At 42.0% G+C, this 18,189-nt stretch overlaps 2 protein-coding genes across 8 annotated transcripts in view; one reads left to right on the top strand and one right to left on the bottom strand.

Moving 5' to 3' along the window:
* Window positions 1-5,591: 5,591 nt before the first annotated feature.
* mfsd13al (major facilitator superfamily domain containing 13a-like) overlaps window positions 5,592-18,189 on the bottom strand; it is a 44,854-nt gene continuing 32,256 nt past the window's right edge. Inside the window, exons 7-10 of one of the 5 annotated variants that reach the window (XM_084678012.1) lie at window positions 10,014-10,124; window positions 6,163-6,226; window positions 5,947-5,990; window positions 5,592-5,674 (exon numbers count right to left, since the gene is read on the bottom strand). In XM_084678012.1, the coding sequence (XP_084534138.1) occupies window positions 5,605-5,674; window positions 5,947-5,990; window positions 6,163-6,226; window positions 10,014-10,124 (289 nt within the window). In that variant the 3' untranslated portion in view covers window positions 5,592-5,604. Of the gene's footprint in view, window positions 5,675-5,946; window positions 5,991-6,162; window positions 9,356-10,013; window positions 10,125-16,167; window positions 17,637-18,189 lie in introns of those variants that run through there. The other 4 variants (XR_014731783.1, XM_084678014.1, XR_014731782.1 and 1 more) reach the window with 4 other exon arrangements.
* Window positions 14,048-17,505, top strand: LOC146253618 (immunoglobulin superfamily member 6). Of its 3 annotated transcripts, XM_084678019.1 has the most exons (6): window positions 14,087-14,187; window positions 14,405-14,745; window positions 15,012-15,106; window positions 16,121-16,171; window positions 16,397-16,501; window positions 16,733-17,505. In XM_084678019.1, exons 2-6 carry the CDS (start codon window positions 14,406-14,408, stop codon window positions 16,784-16,786), a joined length of 645 nt encoding a protein of 214 aa, XP_084534145.1. In that variant the 5' UTR covers window positions 14,087-14,187; window position 14,405; the 3' UTR covers window positions 16,787-17,505. The 3 variants fall into 3 exon arrangements, with proteins under 3 accessions (XP_084534143.1, XP_084534145.1, XP_084534144.1); XM_084678017.1 differs by lacking the exon at window positions 16,733-17,505 and having other exon boundaries at window positions 14,048-14,187; window positions 14,401-14,745; window positions 16,397-16,597; XM_084678018.1 differs by lacking the exon at window positions 16,733-17,505 and having other exon boundaries at window positions 14,105-14,187; window positions 16,397-16,597.

The raw sequence follows: 18,189 nt of genomic DNA, 5'->3' as shown, positions 1-18,189 counted from the left end.
AAATAGTCCGTGTGACTTTGATGTTTGTCATATAGAAGAGTGCAGTGGAGCGGCATTTGTTGTGGTCTTGGTTTCCCTACTAGTGCTTGGATCCATGGCTCCCATTCTTCCCATGACTGGATCAATGAAGATTCTTGTGGGGCCACAATTGTAGCCAGTACGCTAGTGGTGGTGTCTGGCTCTGGGGATCTTTTTTCAACCGTCATTGGCATCATCTGGTTTGCTGAGGGATCTTCTTGGAACTCCATTCGCAGGCCGCTTTGGGTGCACACGATATTGGCTTTTAATATGCAGAGAATGTATTTTCTTAATAGATTGATGGGAGTATGCGCTAAGTACAGTAGAGGCGCTACAATAGTTTTTCCTAAAATTTTCATTGTGAGTGGCTCCGTAAGTGGAATCACTTGTGTTTTCCCAGAAAAGCCTACAGTTCGGATGGATGAACTTGAGAGGGGGAGATTAAAGCCATTTTTTCCAATGCATGAGTACGTCGCTCCTGTATCCACCATGAAGGCATGTTCTCGCCCTTGCACTGTAACTGGTATGGTGGGTTCTTCGCGTGGCTGTAATGAGATAACTGGCGACATCGTTTTGCCCTCAGCCTTCTCTGGGCACCTCCATTGCCAGCCTGCCACTGGCCCCACGGGCGGGTTTGTTGGACAGTCTCGTTTGTAATGTCCTTGTTGTCCACATCCCCAGCACGCAGTTCGTGGCTGATTGTTCGTCGGATTGGGGTTGGACTGTGTTTGTCCATCTTGCTGTGGGGGTTGGCCTCGTCCTCCTCCCCCACGGGGTCTCCCTCCACGTTGCATAGGTCCACCTCTTCCCTTCCAGGACCGATAGTTGTCATCTGAGGGGCCACCATACCCTTGGATTGTAGGCAGGGTGGTATCTGGGGGGTTGACTGGTGCTGCCTGCACTGGTCCTGGTGGAGCAGGAGGTTGGGGCTGTGGCTGGAACATCACTGGTCCTGGTGGAGCAGGAGGTTGGGGCTGTGGCTGGAACATCACTGGTCCTTTTACCACCTGTGGGCAATGCTGGATCAGGTCATCTGGATCCTCTGTTCTCCTCCCATCTAGGTTGTCGGTTAGGCTGGATCTTCTCCCAAGTCTTCCTCCATCTCTCACCCAACACTGTGGTTGTTCTTCATTGTGTGATGACTTGAGTGCACGGTCCCTCTGCCGCTGACCCGTTGCCATGCGCTGTGGGGGTTCTCGTTTGGTCTGATTTCAAGTGTTGGCCAGTTTGTGGACGTGTTATCACTGCGGTTTCGTAATTTTGCCTTCAGGTTGTTTATTTCATACTCCATCCTTTGTATTGACTCCTCCCAGTCTTGACATTTCTGATTGATGTTGTCCCCTTCCAGCGATTGCTCTCTGCTGCTTTGTTTGGGGCATGCCCCTAATGTGCAATCTGTTGATGGTTGCATTGAAGGTGCTGCGTCAGTTTCCTCACACTCCTTAGGTTGGACGTCTGGATGGTCATGTTGTCCCAATGATAAGACCCTCTTAAGTTGACTCCACTTCCGTTGTCTAAAAGTGAAATCTCCCTATAGCTGACCTGTCATTGTCTCTCCTTCAGGTCCTGTGTTCATGAACGGATACTGTCCTACTCTGAATGGGTTAGTCTAAATATGGGGGTGGCTCCAATGGCCACACTGGTACGGTGGGGCTCTGTCCCTGTGCTTCCTTTATTCCTGTCTCTGTTGGATTGGTTATTTTCTCTGTCTTCTTTCATCACTTCGTATTTTCTGTCTTTTTCTTGCCATCTGCTGGCGTCTGTGTCCTTCCTTTCTAACCCAACCTATCACTTCACAGTTTTTCCCATGAATGATCCCTGTATAAATGTGTTGTGTTCTGCTGACCAAGGACCTGGGATACTCTGGTTGGTCGTCCGTTTTCTTAATTTCTACAAAATAGCTCATTAGTTGTCCCAGTTAGCTCACTAGAGCTAAGTTGGGGTCCTACACCAGCCTCTTTTGTCTATTGCTTAGGGAGGTCTGGTAGTATAATCCTACCTTCCTATCCTCACTTAGCCTACTGGGAACAACAGTGATACTGAGAGATTGGATATGTGACTGGCCTGTCCCACACTACTATTGTGCGCCCTACTGGCACTTTTGGACGGAAGTCACTAGGATAGTGGCTACTGTCGTCTGCTCCAACCTGGGCCCAACCTGTAGAGTCAGCCAATTGTGTTACTGTTAAGACACGTCAGGGAAAAAATTCCCTTCTAGGGCAGAATTTGTTATTAGGCAATCTGCCAAGTTTTTAAGTTTAACAGCTGAGCATTCTGTCAATTCTCATCTTTTCCAAATGGGTGTTTTTTTGTTTGTTTTGAGTGTGTGTAACTGGGAATGAGTGGGTGGGTGTGTGCGCGTGAAAGTGTTTGTGGATATATGCGTGTGTGTGTGTGTGACTGGGAATAAGTGTGTGTGTGTTTTTGTGTGTGTGAGAGAAGGAGAGAGAAAGATAGAGACAGGGTGGGGGTATTTGAAACGGGGAGAAAAGACAAAGACTGAGAGGATGTGAATGTGTGTGTGTTTTCAGTGGTTATGTGTGTGTGTGTGATGAGAATGTGCATGTGTGTGTGAGTGTGATGCGTGTTTTGTGGATGTATGTATGTGTGAGTATATGGAACTGGGAGTGAGTGGGTGTGTGTGTGTGTGTGTGGGAGTGAAAAAGAGACAGACAGAATGTGAGTGTACGTGTTCGAGAGGGGGAGACAGGATGTGTGTGTGTGTGTGTGTCTGAGAGGGAGAGAGAAAAAGAGTCTATGAGATATGATCCGCTGATGCTTCTGAATATCACGTTTTTCTATTCACTTATAACTGTTTCTAACCATCCACAAATATCAATGATTCAGGGATATGTTCAACCAACAACTTTGCATGTCTTACAACTTAGGATCCAAGAAAATCATGAAACATTGGAGTTGAGCTTGCCATCGGCTTACAAAACAGTTGTTTTTATCTATAACTATGTGGTTTTCTGTCTGGGGCAGAATAAGTGTGGCTATTTACTTATATATTTTTCGGGCCTCTTTCCGTAACAACCCCACTTTATTCCTGGTTGGAGTGCCCAGGTTATTAGTGGTTAATTTCTCTGTCAAGCCTTATGGGCTCACAGACATGTACAGGCTTAAAAAAAAAATATATATATATATCACCCGCTGCCCAAACGACAACCAGGCTGCGCTTGTCTCTGCCGGCCACGTCTATCACGTTTTAGGTGAAGGCGCGGAGTTCCAGGAGCAATACGCAGGTCTGGCTATTGCCCAGTCCAGCAGACAATTTGAAGCCTCTTGTCTTTCCTTACTCTACCACATTTAATGTTAATGTTCCTGGTGCATGTGCAGACTTCGCTTTGTGTTTTTTTCTCTATTTACAGTAAAATTACAGTCCTTTATATGTCTAATATCTACTCATTCTGATACAAAAGCATATTCACAAGCATTAAGTTCTGGCCAATGATGTTATCTATCGCTATTCCAGCGATGTGCGCAGTTTGTTATCTAATTGACAAAGTACTTTAACTCCCTACCCGAAGAGAGTCTGCCGGCTTATAACAGAGCTACACTCGCTCTGGGAGGGCACCAAGTATATGTACACTTGTACAAGTCACTCCTGCCCTTCGTCTACCTTCGATACATTTTCTCAGGAGACCATTCATACCACATATAATTTCACACATTCAAACACACGACACATCCAATATTAGATGTATTCCTTTGATAAACTGTCTCAGGAAACCAACTATATCACATGTCTCACACATTCAAATACACGACACATCCAATATCAGATGTATTCCTTTGATAAACTGTCTCAGGAAACCAACTATATCACATATGTCTCACACATTCAAATACATGACACACCAAGGTGACCTAATCTAAACGAAAGCACAGACATTAATCCTTCATTCTTTCCACACCAATACCAGTACAAGACATACAAAATACATACAAACATAAAATATGTTTGCATCAAACCTGGGTTTCAGTGCTCTGATAGTTTTATTACTTTAAATAACATAAATAGGTTATTTTGAAGAAGAGATTGCACCAGTTTACCTGGCCTGCTGGGTGGGCTCACACCTCAGAAACGCACAGAATTTAAGCAGATGTATAAAAAACTCTGCTTACCTTACAAATTTGTTTGGCCAAGGCGTGTTCCGAGGTGCTCTCCTCCCACAGGCCCGTGGTGGATCTCTCAAACTTCTCCTGGTTGTAGCTCGCCAATTGATGAAACAAAAGTTCTGTACGTCTTCAGTCACTTCTCAAAATTAAAAAAAAGCACTGGAACTCAGCAGGGTTGATGCAAAGTGTTTTATTGGTTCTACGGTAACAAAGATTGCCAATATAACGTGAGCGTGATCCCGGGATCAGAGTTTTCTCCGGACAATTTAACTTATAGTCTTCTCCCCATTGTATGTTAATATGGTACTATATTTTGTTGGTTTCGTAGACATTAGGTAATCTTACAAAGCGGATCCCTTGTCTCAGGGGATTCAAACCAGGTACTTTCCTACATAGACACTTCTTCCAATTAGGCTCTTTCTGACCTTGAACAGCCAGCTGCATTCGGCTTCTGGGCGTAAGGCCACAAATATGTCTCATAAGTTACAGCTATGCGTCCAGGTCCTTTATGAAAGCATACACATACTCCTCTACCCCACTCATCCTTTAATTATTCAAACCTTATTTTTGGGCTTCATGTCTCCGACTATTGTTTAGGAATAACAATAATCAGCAAACAGCTTTGCATCTGGTTTCCTATAATATAGCATGTACTACAAAGGTGATTACAAGTTTCATTGAATCCATAATCATTAACCATATTCATAATTACAACAGTATGGTGTTTTTTTTTTAACACCATAGTTATAGCCCAAACACCAGTGTCGCCCTGCTTGAGGACCAGCTCTCCCAGCTGAACGTGCCTGATTCCACCTGCAGGTGGATCACAGACTTCCTGTCTGACAGGAAGCGGTGGGTTAAGCTTGGAACACAAGTCTCTGACTTCCGGTCCATCAGCACTGAATCCCCTAAAAGCTGCGTCCTTTCTCCTCAGAGCTGCGTCCTTTCTCCTCTACTCTTCTCCTTGTACACCAACAGCTGAACTTCCAGTCATCCGTCCGTCAAGCTCCTGAAGTTTGCGGACAACACCACCCTCATTTGGCTCATCTCTGGAAGGGATGAGTCTGACTATAGGTGGGAAGCTGACAACCTGGTGTAGCCAGAACCTAGAGCTCAATGCTTTTAAGACAGTGGAGATGGTTGTGAGTCCCACTCACCCCCATCACCCTGTGTGACTCCCCAGTCAACACTGTGGAGTCTTTCCGCTTCCTGGGCACTATCCTCTCCCTATTTTTTTTACATACCTGTCCCCTTCGTATTAGTTAGTATAAGTTCATTAGACTTTGCACCTTTTGTATAGTATAGACTTGTTTAAACTTACACCACTTATTTAAGATTTATTCCTATATGTTGAATGTTTGGCACCTTCCTGCCAAAGTAAATTCCTTGTCTGTGCAAACTTTTATGGCAATTAAAACCCTTTCTGATTCTGAAAACAGACTGACAGGGAATGTGTTGAGTATTTTATTGTGAGCTGGTTTTTGTCTCTGTATACTGTACAGCTGGCTCCCATGTGTCATCCCACACTTTGCCACTGCCGGGAAATGAAACAAAAAGACAGATATACACACACAATACACATTTAAAGGATAACCTCAGTTGTGACATTATAATTTCAAGGCTGAAACGTGTTCTCTGTATTCATTCATGACTATTTCATATTCAAAATAACAAAATGGTTGTGAGCAGTTGTAAGCACGTTTGAAGAAATGTACTCTCAGTGGGATTTTAACTACTATATCAACAGTATTTAAACGTGTTTAGAGTCCAATGCACCAGTTTAAATCTGAATTTGTTTGGACCTACCATGTGGTGCAAGGTTTCCAAGCTAGTTTCACTTCTTCTTTTCCCTGAAAGACATGTCAGAGACAAAAGCATAGCCACATTTGACAAGTTAAAGACATATTTTAAATGCAACCAGTAAGAGACTCCATTAAGATGATATAATGTAATACACATGGTATACATAATTTACATGGTATTGACAAGGAAAAAAAGAGGAATAATGGAAAAATAATTTACTTTTACAACTGTCCAAAACCCGCTCATACGGAAACACTTTCTGTGTTCTGTGTTTTCCTGCATTCTGAAAAATAAATGCTCTATATAGTTATGTATGTTTTGTTTTAAATAAGCTGAATAGACTTTCCCAGGGAGGCTGAGGAGTGTGATCCCCCTAAAGTTGGAGCACACCCTCCGGTCCCCCTTTTTAAAGAGGGGAACCACTACCCCGGTCTGCCAGTCCAGAGGCACTGTCCCCGATGTCCACGCGATGTTGCAGAGTCGTGTCAACCAAGACAGCCCTACAACATCCAGAGCCTTAAGGAACTCCGGGCGGACCTCGTTCACCCCAGGGGCCCTGCCACCGCGGAGCTTTTCAACCACCTCGGCGACCTCCCCAGAGATAGAAGGGCCCCCCCCCCGATGTCCCCAGACTCTGCCTCCACGTCGGAAAGCGTGTTGGTGGAATTAAGGAGGTCTTCGAAGTATTCCTTCCACCGATCCAGGACGTCTCCCGTCGAAGTCAGCAGCGCACCATCCCCACCGTATACAGTGTCGACAGAGCACTGCTTCCCCCTCCTAAGTCGCTGGATGGTGGTCCAGAACCTTTTTGAAGCCGTTCGGAAGTCATTCTCCATGGCCTCGCCGAACTCCTCCCATGCCCGGGTTTTTGGCTCCGCGTTCCGCTTGGCCTGCCGGTACACATCAGCTGCCTCTGGGGTCCTACCAGCCAATAAAGCCCGATAGGCCTCCTTCTTCAGCTTGACGGCATCCCTCACCTCCGGAGTCCACCACCGGGTCCGAGGGTTACCGCCGCAACATGCACCGACCGCCTTGCGGCCACAGCTCCGGTCAGCCGCTTCAACAATGGAGGCCCGGAACATGGCCCATTCGGACTCAATGTCCCCGGCCCCCCGAGACATGATCGAAGCTCTGCCGGAGGTGGGAGTTGAAGCTCCTTCTGACAGAGGGTTCCACCAGTCGTTCCCAGCAGACCCTCACATTACGTTTGGGCCTGCCAGGCCTGACCGGCGTCCTCCCCCACCATCGAAGCCAACTCACCACCAGGTGGTGATCAGTTGACAGCTCTGCCCCTCTCCTAACCCGAGTGTCCAAGACATGCGGCCCCAAGTCCGACGACACGACTACAAAGTCGATCATCGTACTGAGACCTCGGGTGCCCTGGTGCCAGGTGCACATATGGACACCCTTATGCTTGAACATGGTGTTCGTTATGGACAAGCTGTGTTTAGCACAGAAGTCCAACAACAGAACACCACTCGGGTTCAGATCGGGGGGGCCGTTCCTCCCAATCACACCCTTCCAGGTCTCACTGTCATTGCCCACATGAGCATTGAAGTCCCCCAGGAGGACGAGGGAATCCCAGGGAGGAGCGCTTTCCAGCACCCCCTCCAGAGACTCCAAAAAGGGTGGGTACTCTGAGCTGCCCAGCTCGACGCCTCTCACCAAGGGCAACTCCAGAGTGGAAGAGAGTCCAGCCCCTCTCAAGGAGACTGGTTCCGGAGCCTGTGCTGTGTGTCGAGGCGAGGCCGACTATATCTAGCCGGAATCTCTCTACCTCGCGCACCAGCTCAGGCTTCTTTCCTGCCAGCGAGGTGACGTTCCACGTCCCTAAAGCTAGCTAAACCCAACGCAAGAGCTATAACATAACTTATTTGACAACTAATGATACATTAGGCTAATTGTTTACTTTGCTTTGCATATGTCAAAGGCTAAGAATTGTATCTGACTAATCTATATGTATTTCTCAGGAATTAACAGATCATGAACAAACATGTTTGATGCAATCCTAAAATAGTTGTTTTCAAACCTAAAGGAATACATTTTTTAAAGCTTTACTTGCTATCAGTGACTATTTTCATTAATGAACAATGATTTCATTTTGAGATTTGTCAAGCACATTCATTAGTTACCACTCTTCCATTGTGATTATTTGAAACTACTCTTTGTTTTACATCCTTGAAAACATGTTACCTTTGGGATTTACATTTTTGTCAAACAAAACAAGCAATTTACAACTTCAAGTAAGGCTTTGAGAAATTGTGATGGGCATTTGGTCACAATCTTTCAATGTATAATCGTCTCAATTATAGAAATTGTGGATGGTGAAACAGCTGTGGGTAGTTTCACTTTTTTTTTTAAGGTTAATGTAGTGAATGGGGATGTTTTCAGCTTAAGAACTCTATTCTAAAATAAAAACGTAACTTTTTCAGGTATGTCTTTTGCAAAAAATGCCCTGACTTGCATATGTTAAGGCACATGCAGACACATACACTACTACCCAGAACAACTACAGTCTGTTCTGCTGGCCACTAAATTAAGTTTGTCCCGACCATCTGTTAATTTTTGTTTGAAGAGATTGATGTGCATTGTGGCCACCCTGGAGCTTGAGGACTATTTCATCTATTGAGAAATAACCTTTGATTAAGTATTGTTTTTAAATATATTTTATCTATTTTGTTTTAGAGTTTTTTACGTGAGGTTTCCTAACTTTTGACTGCTACTGTATACCTGCCTTGGTATCTTTGACGTCATGATGTACACGTGAACACAGACAACTGTGCTTATAATATAATTGTCTGTTAAGTCAACCTCTAGCTAAATTAGAGTAATGAAAATTTACAGACAGAAGATACCCAATTACTATTTCTAATTTTTTCCGATTTTTGCTGGAAGTCCTGCTTGATCTGCAGGCAGCACAGGCACGCACTGCAGGTCTTCCTGTTCTGATGGTTTGGAGCCTGGCAGGAAGGGCACAACCTGAGGTCTCATTTATAAAACTTGCGTACGCACAAAACGGGGCTGAAAATGTGCGTACGCCACTTTCCACGCAAAGGTTGTGATTTATAAAAAACAAACTTGATGGGAGAATGTGCGGTCCTCCACGCAAACTCTGACCCTCCCGTAGGCCTACGCACATTTTGGAAACAGTTGGAATTGGCGACGCAGATGACCGTACTGTAGTCAGACTGCAGAAATTGAATGTGGGAAGAACATTACTAACATTACTACTTGTGGGTAATCTGTGATTTATAATGGGAACATTGCGTACAGGTGTGCGTACGCACAGTTTTATAAATCTGATTTTTTGTGTGCGTACGCCATTTTAGGCTTTTGGGCGTACGAACACTTTTAGTAAGAATCCCACGCACAGTTTTATAAATGAAACCCCTGGTCTTTGGCTTTGTCATTTCTGCAAAAAAGAAAGAAAGTAGGGATTATTTCTAGTCTATTTCTTTTAAGTGATTAGAATATCAATTTCTAGGCAGCGAAATAACCCAATAATAATGTCTCATTTTGTGTGTGCATAAAATTCACATTGCCAGTTATGTAATTGTATTTGTAAAATGCATTAAGTTGAGTATGCATTATACATAATTTATATTCATTTGGTTGACATTTTGTAGTGGACCTCATTTGAGATGTCCGCTTTCACTAAGTGTATCACATGATACATTTGGAAGTAGCCATGTAAGAAGCGGTCATCATCAGAAAACATGTATTTTCTGGGTGAATCAAAAGGGTGTCTCCTCACACCGCTGCTTCAAAGGGCCAACATTTGTTAGCCAAAATGGGTGATAAAAGCCCTCAGAACCTAATAGTAGCGTTAGTAGGCCTCTACTAACACATACACATGGGATATATGTCTTATAAAACATGCCTATTGTCAATAACTCAAAATGCTTACAGTCAAATTGGGTGAAATATTACAGCATTGTAACATGGGACAGCATGCATGCATGCAGATGTTTTTTGTATTATTATTAGTCCTTTAGCCAGCTAAAGAGAACTTTAGAAAATGAATTGTTTAGACTACTGCAATAATAAATAAAAACCTGGCCCAGACTTACTCAAAACGATGAGAGAGATGGTGAGATGTTTGGCTCTTAAAAGAGCTGTTGGGTTGTGTATGGGAGGTCAAAGGTTGGTTAAGGTGTAGGGACAAGGTAAGTGTACTGGAGCTGCAAAGAAAGGTAAAGACAAGTGATTACAAAGTGTGTTGCATGGTGTAGCAGAGTCTCGACAGACAAAGCATGGTATCATCCACACCTTTCTCCTACCCCCGACAAGGGAAGGGTCTTTCCCCCTTTGTCCTTATCTGCCGGAGCAGGAAAGTCATGACCAAGCATGGGGTCAGAAACAGAGACCACATGGTCTCACATTATCAGAACAAAGGGAATTACTTGGAGGAACTTTCTTGTGTGGACTTACAAACATTTTCTCAAGGACTACATGGCTCATGGACACTAATTCAATGACAGTAGTGGATGTGTTATGATGTGTGTTTTTCTCATTTACCTAGAACGTTGTTTAAATGATGTTGATTATAATTCCCCTTCAGGTATAGTTAAATCAGTCAATCTTGGTATCAAAATAATTGTATCATACTAACAAAACCAGTTATGAACGTTGTATTGTTATATTCTGAAGTTTAAGCATCCCATGGACATTTGAGATAACGGAACTCAGAAACTAAAAGCCACTTCACACCTCTGGGCAGATCCCAGGACGACGCCTAGGTGGAAGTAACTAACCAATGAGAGAGGTCACCTTCACAGGGATGACCCCTGTTCTTTGTGGTATAAAACCCCCAAACATACAATCACCCCCGCTCGTTTGTAGGATCAACTGGAGGTGCACACTCTAGTCTGGCATGTTGTGATTGAATTGTTGATGTTTGATTGTATTTTACAAATGATTTAACTTAATCATTGTTAGGTCAGTTTCCATTGATCGTCCATTGTTACTATAGAAGCCTCTTCCTCTCTACCTCTTCCTCAACTTCTTCCCTCCCCCTTCACACGCGTTCTACGCAGCCATTGTGTACTTGCGCTCTCATTAGAATTTAGGCCTACTGTACTGCTTTAGCCCAACTAACCCATAACTTATCTGGTATGTGTTCACTATTATTACATTCTCTTAAATAAATCATTGTGTATAATACTTCCGTATACAACTGCATCCCACCCTTCCTTTATCCAATGGGAATGATGCTCAAAGCGTCCAATATTGCCGCGAATGGGTTTACATTGGAGTCAGTTGAAACCCCAGTTCGTCTCATATTGACACGAAAGGGTACCCTGTGCGTCCGCATCTGACGCCCAGGGCCGTGACAAAGCGTTGGTATTTGACGACTTGGGAATGAGAACGGGTTGGCGGTTGGCATAAAAAGGATTGTGAGCTGATGGTATTCTGTAAAACTTAAGATCACTGTTTAAATAATACCAATTTTGGCATCCAACAGCACAACACGACATTGGGCCTCATTCACCAAATGTTCTTACGAACAAATTTGTTGTCAAACCCCACTTACGCAGTTTTCACGAAGATTCTGGCATTCACCAATGTTTTCTTATTTGAGATTTGTTCTTAGGTAAGAACAGAATTTACGCACACCAAAGAGCACTCTTACGCACAATTGAGAGCTGACATGTTTGCGCAAAATAAATAGTTATACCTTTTTCGTCCGTTCTAATTTAAAATTGAATATTTCTCTCCTTTATAATTTTCCAACTAATAATTTTCATAATTTTACACTTTTTTGTTTGTTTGTTTTAATAATTACACACTCCACTTACACTTCTGCTCATTTGTAATGCACTTGGAATTTCCATTGTGTATGAACTGTGCTAGGCCTATATAAATACAGTATTTTACAATCACTATGAAAGTTTTTTCAATACCTTTAACAAGTTTCCTAAACTGTTAACACAGTGAGTACAACATCCATCTGTGTAGGCTGTACAATTAACACATTTCTTGTTGCTTTGAAACAAAATGCATAGAGTAAACACAAATTTTAAATGCTTGAACTTCTTTTACACACAAGCTTAACCAAGACCAAAACAATCGATTTTTACTGCCCAATTTACCAATGCTTTCACACTGTCAGCAAAACAGATAACATCATGTTCAAAACCTAAATTATTGGCTAAAGTCAAAGTGAACAGCTGTTTATATTGTGAATTGAAACAGAAATATATCCCCTGTATTGTATTCTATTGCTACTGAGAAACAGCTTAAGTTATGCAAATATTGTACATCACAGCTGATTCCCAACTAGGAAACACTCAGGTGTTGAGGTTCTTTCAATTGCATGACCAATTCTTTGGGCTGATCAGGTGTGGGGAAAAAAACAATATAGAGCAACAAAAGAAAGTAAGAATACAGTAATGCCTGCACAAGGGAGAGGAAGACAAGTACCAGGACAAGGGAGAGGAGTGGGACAAGGGAGAGGAAGACAAGTACCAGGACAAGGGAGAGGAAGACAAGTACCAGGACAAGGGAGAGGAGTGGGACAAGGGAGAGGAATACAAGTACCAGGACAAGGGAGAGGAAGACAAATACCAGGACAAGAGAGAGGGAGAGGAGTTAGAATGTGTGGTGGCTCTCAGAGAAGGGCCAGAGCTCGGGTAATACTGTAAATAGAAGCTATATTGCATATTTCTTGCCCTGTTGCAAATGAAGCCTTTACGGCTGCAATTATGTTATGTCTATTTTTTTCAATACAGTAACCGTACATTCTATAAAGCTACTCTGAGATGGGTCATTCAAAAAACTGTAAACTTGCCTTGCTTTGCCTTCAATTCAAATCAATTATGTTAACAGGGAACTTTGCCATCGAATAATAAGTGACTTATCACTGTATTTATAGACCCAAAGTAGGCTTATTCCGTACACTAGGACTACACCACACAATGGTATTTATTGCTGCTGCAAAATGTTGCAGATCGTTCCCTGAGGAGGGATCACATCTTCCTTGACCATACCGATGTATTTGCAGAGAGTGACGAGTAGGCTACCTGTTGGAACGCTTTAGGCTACCAAGAGCAGTGCTCATGGATATTTGTAACAGTCAAAAAAAAGGTCAGTTTTTTTGCTTAAGAATTTAGATTTAAGTTAAACCATTAATTTTTTTACTTCATCAGTTCTGCGCACTTCTCCAGATACAGCATTCACTGCATGAGTAATTGCATACCATGCATCGGTTTTGTTTACTGATTTGTATCCACAGCCGACGCTATTACGTAAATATGATGTGTCGTTTGTCGCTAACTTCTTGCAGCTGTACCTCCACTTCAGAATTATTAATACGTTTTTCTGTTTTTTGTCGAGGCCTCCACCGTCTTTACCTCGTCGTTTTGACATTTCTCTGAGAGTGCACACGGCTCTGCCATATCATGCCCTTTTATGGGAATTAACGGGGCGTTTACCTATGCTAAATAGGAGCAACGGGGCACGAGCTTTCGACTTACGAAATATTGGGATTCATCATTCTAAGAACACACCTGCGAACAATTCTGCTGTTTAAGAACGCTTCATGAATCACACATAGATTTTTCTTAGGAACCTTCTTAAGAACAAATTTAAGAAATAACTTAGGAAGATATTGGTGAATGAGGCCCATTGTCTTCTGCAACCGACATGCGCACTTGAGCCCGCTTGACAGTCGTGTGACGTAGGTTAATAATTGGTCTATAGGCTATGCATTGGAAATTGTAAGCGTGAACTTCTGACATAATGCTGGCATAACTACCTTGTCAGAACGAATAACCGGCTTCAAAATAAATATTTTTTCATTTGCTGCATTGCAATACTCAATTGCCTGAACCATGAAATGCAAATAAGCAACTCTCAGTGTTTACATGTAACGAGAGAAAAAGACGATGACTAAACAGGAACTGTAAATAAACTAAGTTAGCAAAAAAGTGTGACTTGACTATAAGTCACTCTATAGTAAAAGATGAAGACTTGACAACATAAAAATGTTTTCTTCAAATGAACACAGACAGGCACACAATGTGAATAAACATTAATACTTTCTTTGTCTTACTATCCAAATCTAGACACTGGTTATAAGAGAAGTGACCAACAGGAAGGAAGTGCGAGAATTATTTCACCACTGCATTGAGTAAAGAGATCACAGGAGTTGAGCAGAGACAGGCTACAGAGACACAGAGGACATTGGGGAAATGAACAGGTTTCTGTTACTTTTTCTAACTGTAAGCTTTGTTTCAACAGCAGGTAAGAGCTTTACTGTGTGGCTTTTTTTGATAATGATTTATAGGCTTGTGATCTACCCTTATCAAAGTTGTCAGAGACAGTGCTATATTAGTGTATGAGATTAATACAAGATAAATTCTAACAAACAGTATAGAATATAGTACATGTATTTATTTTGTAGTGTAGTAGGATGACTCCCGTTAGAACAGAGTAGCATTAACTTTCTTATTCCAGACAGGATGGGAAACACACCAAGCTGCATCGTGGGGATAAACCAGCCAAACGAGATGATGTCGCAGGACAGCAGTGACATCATTCTTCTTTGTGATGTCAATATCAACTGTTCGTTATTTAGTTCTAGTAATACCCTTTGGTTTGTCTTCAACGAGCACTCACTCTTTAACAACCCAATCAACCTGTCAGCACAAAGTTACAAGTACAGCCTGGAAGGATACTCTTTGAGGGTCCGCTCTCTCCACACCAACGACAGTGGGGTTTACCACTGTGCAATTGTGCTCCAAGGAGTAGTGCATCAAGGAGCACAGGAGATAGGACGAGGAACCAAGATGGTGGTAAGAGGTACAGAGAGAACCTTTTAGCTTGACTGGATGGACCTCTTCCTGTTGTCTTTTTGCTCTGACTTTGCTGTTTTGTTACTCGTTTCAAAGATCAAAGAACTGTTAGGTCGCTTGGTTGTTTATACGCGTTGTAGATACAATGCAGAGAGCTGCAAAGCAGTGTTGAGGAAATGCATTGTTAATGTAGCGAGTATGTAACAGAAAACAGATTATTTTTGGCATCACTCAGGCCACTTCTAACAATTCCCCTTGTGTTTTCTTGGACAGATATGCCAGTGGTTTGGCACACTATTTTGTGGTTTCTGTTGGTCCTGCTGGCCCTATACAGCCTTGCTGTGGTGGTTGTGATCATTCTGAAGAAGGTAAACAACCTCTGTAGCTTTTAAAGGTGACATGACATGAAAACTTCATTTTATGAGGTTATTTAACATTAATATGAGTTCCCCTAGCCTGCCTTTGGTCCCCCAGTGGCTAGAATTTTCGATAGGTCTAAACAAAGCCCTGGGTGTTCTTCTCCGCCTTTGACAAAATGAAGGCTCAAACGCTCTGTTTGAAAATCTCCTCCAAGTGACGTAGATACGAGAAAGGTTACCTCCCCTCTCTCTGCTTTGCCTGCCCAGATCATCTGGCCCGCCCATGAAAAACTGAGCTACCACCGTGCAATGGCAAGTGCGATATCGGTTTTTCATGGCGAGCAAACAAACGAACAGTTGCTCAGTGCTTGGATGTACAAATCCTCTCCTCGTCATTAGCATTTAAAGCTACAGACACAGAAACAGCGCGTTCTGAGGAAAGCTGATTTTGACTTCTTAATGACACCTTACAGTCATAAAGTATGTTCTAAATGGCATAAATGCTGCCATTTAAACTACTTCAGCATAATAATCCACCTAAAATACAAACCTGAGCAAGGGCAGCAATTGCTATCGAATGTGCAATTTCGCTAGGAGGGGAAGAATAGCCTACAAACAACGAAAATCACCAGTTAACTTCATTTTAATTAGCAAGAACTAACCTATAGACTAATAAAATAACAGGCTTAAATTAACTGACAACATAAGTTATACGATTTAGCTCTACAGTTTTCAAGGACGCACACACTCAATCTCAACTGCTATCCTCCGATATGCTTTTTAACAATCACTGCTGATAGATGGCCCAAAATTTTGTACAGCCCTATTTCTGATACCGTGGCGGCAGAAATTTACGGAAAAATCAACATAGCTGAAACACTGGAATGTAATGTGTTTTCGATCCTCGTAAATAATATGCATCCACCAATGTACTATTAGTGTGTGTTTTGGGAGTTGATGTTAAAAGGGGTAGATTTCTTATCACTAACAAAGCCAATCTAACATACTGTTTTCTTGTTCTAGTCTAGGCAAGATTTTACCATTTGCAGAGGAACAAGGACGAAATGTGATGAGGTAACAAAACATATTTAATTTGGCATACCTGGGAAAACCCAGTCAAAACAGGAACAAACTGCAGTTTTAATAGTTTTACCATCATTTAATTTCCTAAAAAAGGATATTTGTAATCAACCACTTGTCATACATCTTTCTGTCGGAAGGCTTAGATTTAATTCAGATGTCCAGCTGAATTAATTCATAAACAAACTTAATAAATTACTATGTTTGTTTGTTTTACAGAAAAACACCGTCACAAAAACAAAAAGAGCCCAATTCCGGGCTGTTGTACAAGAGTTGTATGGTAGGAAGAACGCACAGAACCCTAAGCGTTCATCTCAGACTAAGGTAGGCTTGAGAGGAAGATCCTCTATTACATCATACTGCGATTCTGTAAGACTTAGTTGTAAAAACACTTCACCCTTCTTTTTTTGTTTTTCCTGAACATTCTATTTGTAATCTCTCCCATCCCCCCCTCAATGACAAGCATTAATGTAATGTCTTTTAAGAGTCTTGTATTAATACAACATGGTGTTTCCTGGGTTTACAACTAAACAACATAACCCTATCCCTTTACAGGTTCAAGGTCCTCAGTCCAACAATCCAGCAGATGACATATATCAAAATATGTGAAAACCATCAACTGAACCGAATGTCAGTAAACATTGAAAGTATTTCATGCTTCTACCCAGAGGGACTACGGTGACAGTTGGCGACTAAGAAATAACTTTGCCTTGAATGTCCTCGTACTATGTAGGCTAGACTTCAAATATATGAAACTTGTATATAAATATATAAACGCCAAGCATGTGAACTCTACATGGTCATTACGAAGAGGAAGTAGGACTGGGATAATGTTAGTCTTCTACTTGTATAACTTTGTACCACCAATGTTTTACTACAAAAAATTGTCTGATGAAGGGGAAGTTTTCTAATCATTCTGAAAATGAATTGTCAGATTTTCTGTGACACTTGCATGACTTTAGAATGTAGACTTTCTACTAACTAAAATAGAGACAGTACAAAAAGATTGATAGAAAACATTCAGAGCATATCGATTTAAAAACAATAACTTGGACATAACCTTTAAGGGACAGGCACAATATTATGATAGTGCCTTTTGCCTCAATGCCTTTTTATAGCATAAACACAAAATTAAATTTCATTTTACATTCATTTGGTTAAGAAAACAGTAGGCTGAGTGGAGCAGTACTGGAAGACAAACATACAATTATATTTCCAACATGCAAGACCCACTGTTGACAGAAATGTATTCCTGTCTGCAATGACCAACCCAACCCAGCCTGCTACTTTACCCTTCGAATAAAACTTTGTTCCTGTTTATCCATCAATATACTTTGTGTCCACTGTGTGACTGTTTCGTATTGAGAATGGCCTCCATACCAGGGCCTGTAAAGCTGCTACACACATGGGCAGCACACATACCAGGTAGAACATGACACTGTGGAGGGACTCCAAGGCACTGTTGGAAAAAAGACACAGCTTGATTTGTACACAAATGTGTTTTCCAAGATGAGAGGCAAAACATGCTTGGTATTTTTAACATATCTGCATAACATTCACTTTCATGCAATTAATTGCACTTTATTTTCCCCATTGGAAACATGGTCATGCATTGCTTCATCACTAGAGGGGGTCTGCCTCAAAGTGATAAAACCAGAAGTTGAATTTAGAAGATTACTTAACTATTGGCTAGTTTGGATAGTGTATAAACTGGATGAAATCATATATCAGAGGAAGGAAGTTTTGTTAATTTAGGAGACCATGGCTCTGTTTGAAAACTTAGACAGCTGTCTTAATCCTTGATTTCTTACTAGACAGGTGTCTAATGAGACAGCTCTCTTCGGGGTAAGGTATCTTAAAAACCGTTGTTTTCGAACAGCCTATTAAGACAGGATGTACGTCACTGCGCTGCGTGTACTTATGTGCTCGCACTAGCGCGCTTTGTCAGACGGCAGTCAATTGCATTGAGTTTATTGTCACACTAAGTCAAGTTGAGCTGTATTTCAACTTGT

The sequence above is a fragment of the Hypomesus nipponensis genome, chromosome 17 (assembly GCF_054491055.1).
Source record: "Hypomesus nipponensis isolate SF chromosome 17, ASM5449105v1, whole genome shotgun sequence".
NCBI lineage: Eukaryota > Metazoa > Chordata > Actinopteri > Osmeriformes > Osmeridae > Hypomesus > Hypomesus nipponensis.
Note: the sequence above shows the minus strand (reverse complement) of the source record. Positions and strands in the feature narration are given on the sequence as shown.

What these genes read in the sequence shown, in the direction of transcription:
- LOC146253618 (XM_084678017.1), top strand. Translation starts at nt 14,136, where the DNA reads ATGAACAGGTTTCTGTTACTTTTTCTAACTGTAAGCTTTGTTTCAACA. An exon ending in TTGTGATCATTCTGAAGAAG is followed by an intron (nt 15,107 to 16,120) that starts GTAAACAACCTC and finishes TTCTTGTTCTAG; the next exon opens with TCTAGGCAAGATTTTACCAT. An exon ending in CAAGGACGAAATGTGATGAG is followed by an intron (nt 16,172 to 16,396) that starts GTAACAAAACAT and finishes TTTGTTTTACAG; the next exon opens with AAAAACACCGTCACAAAAAC.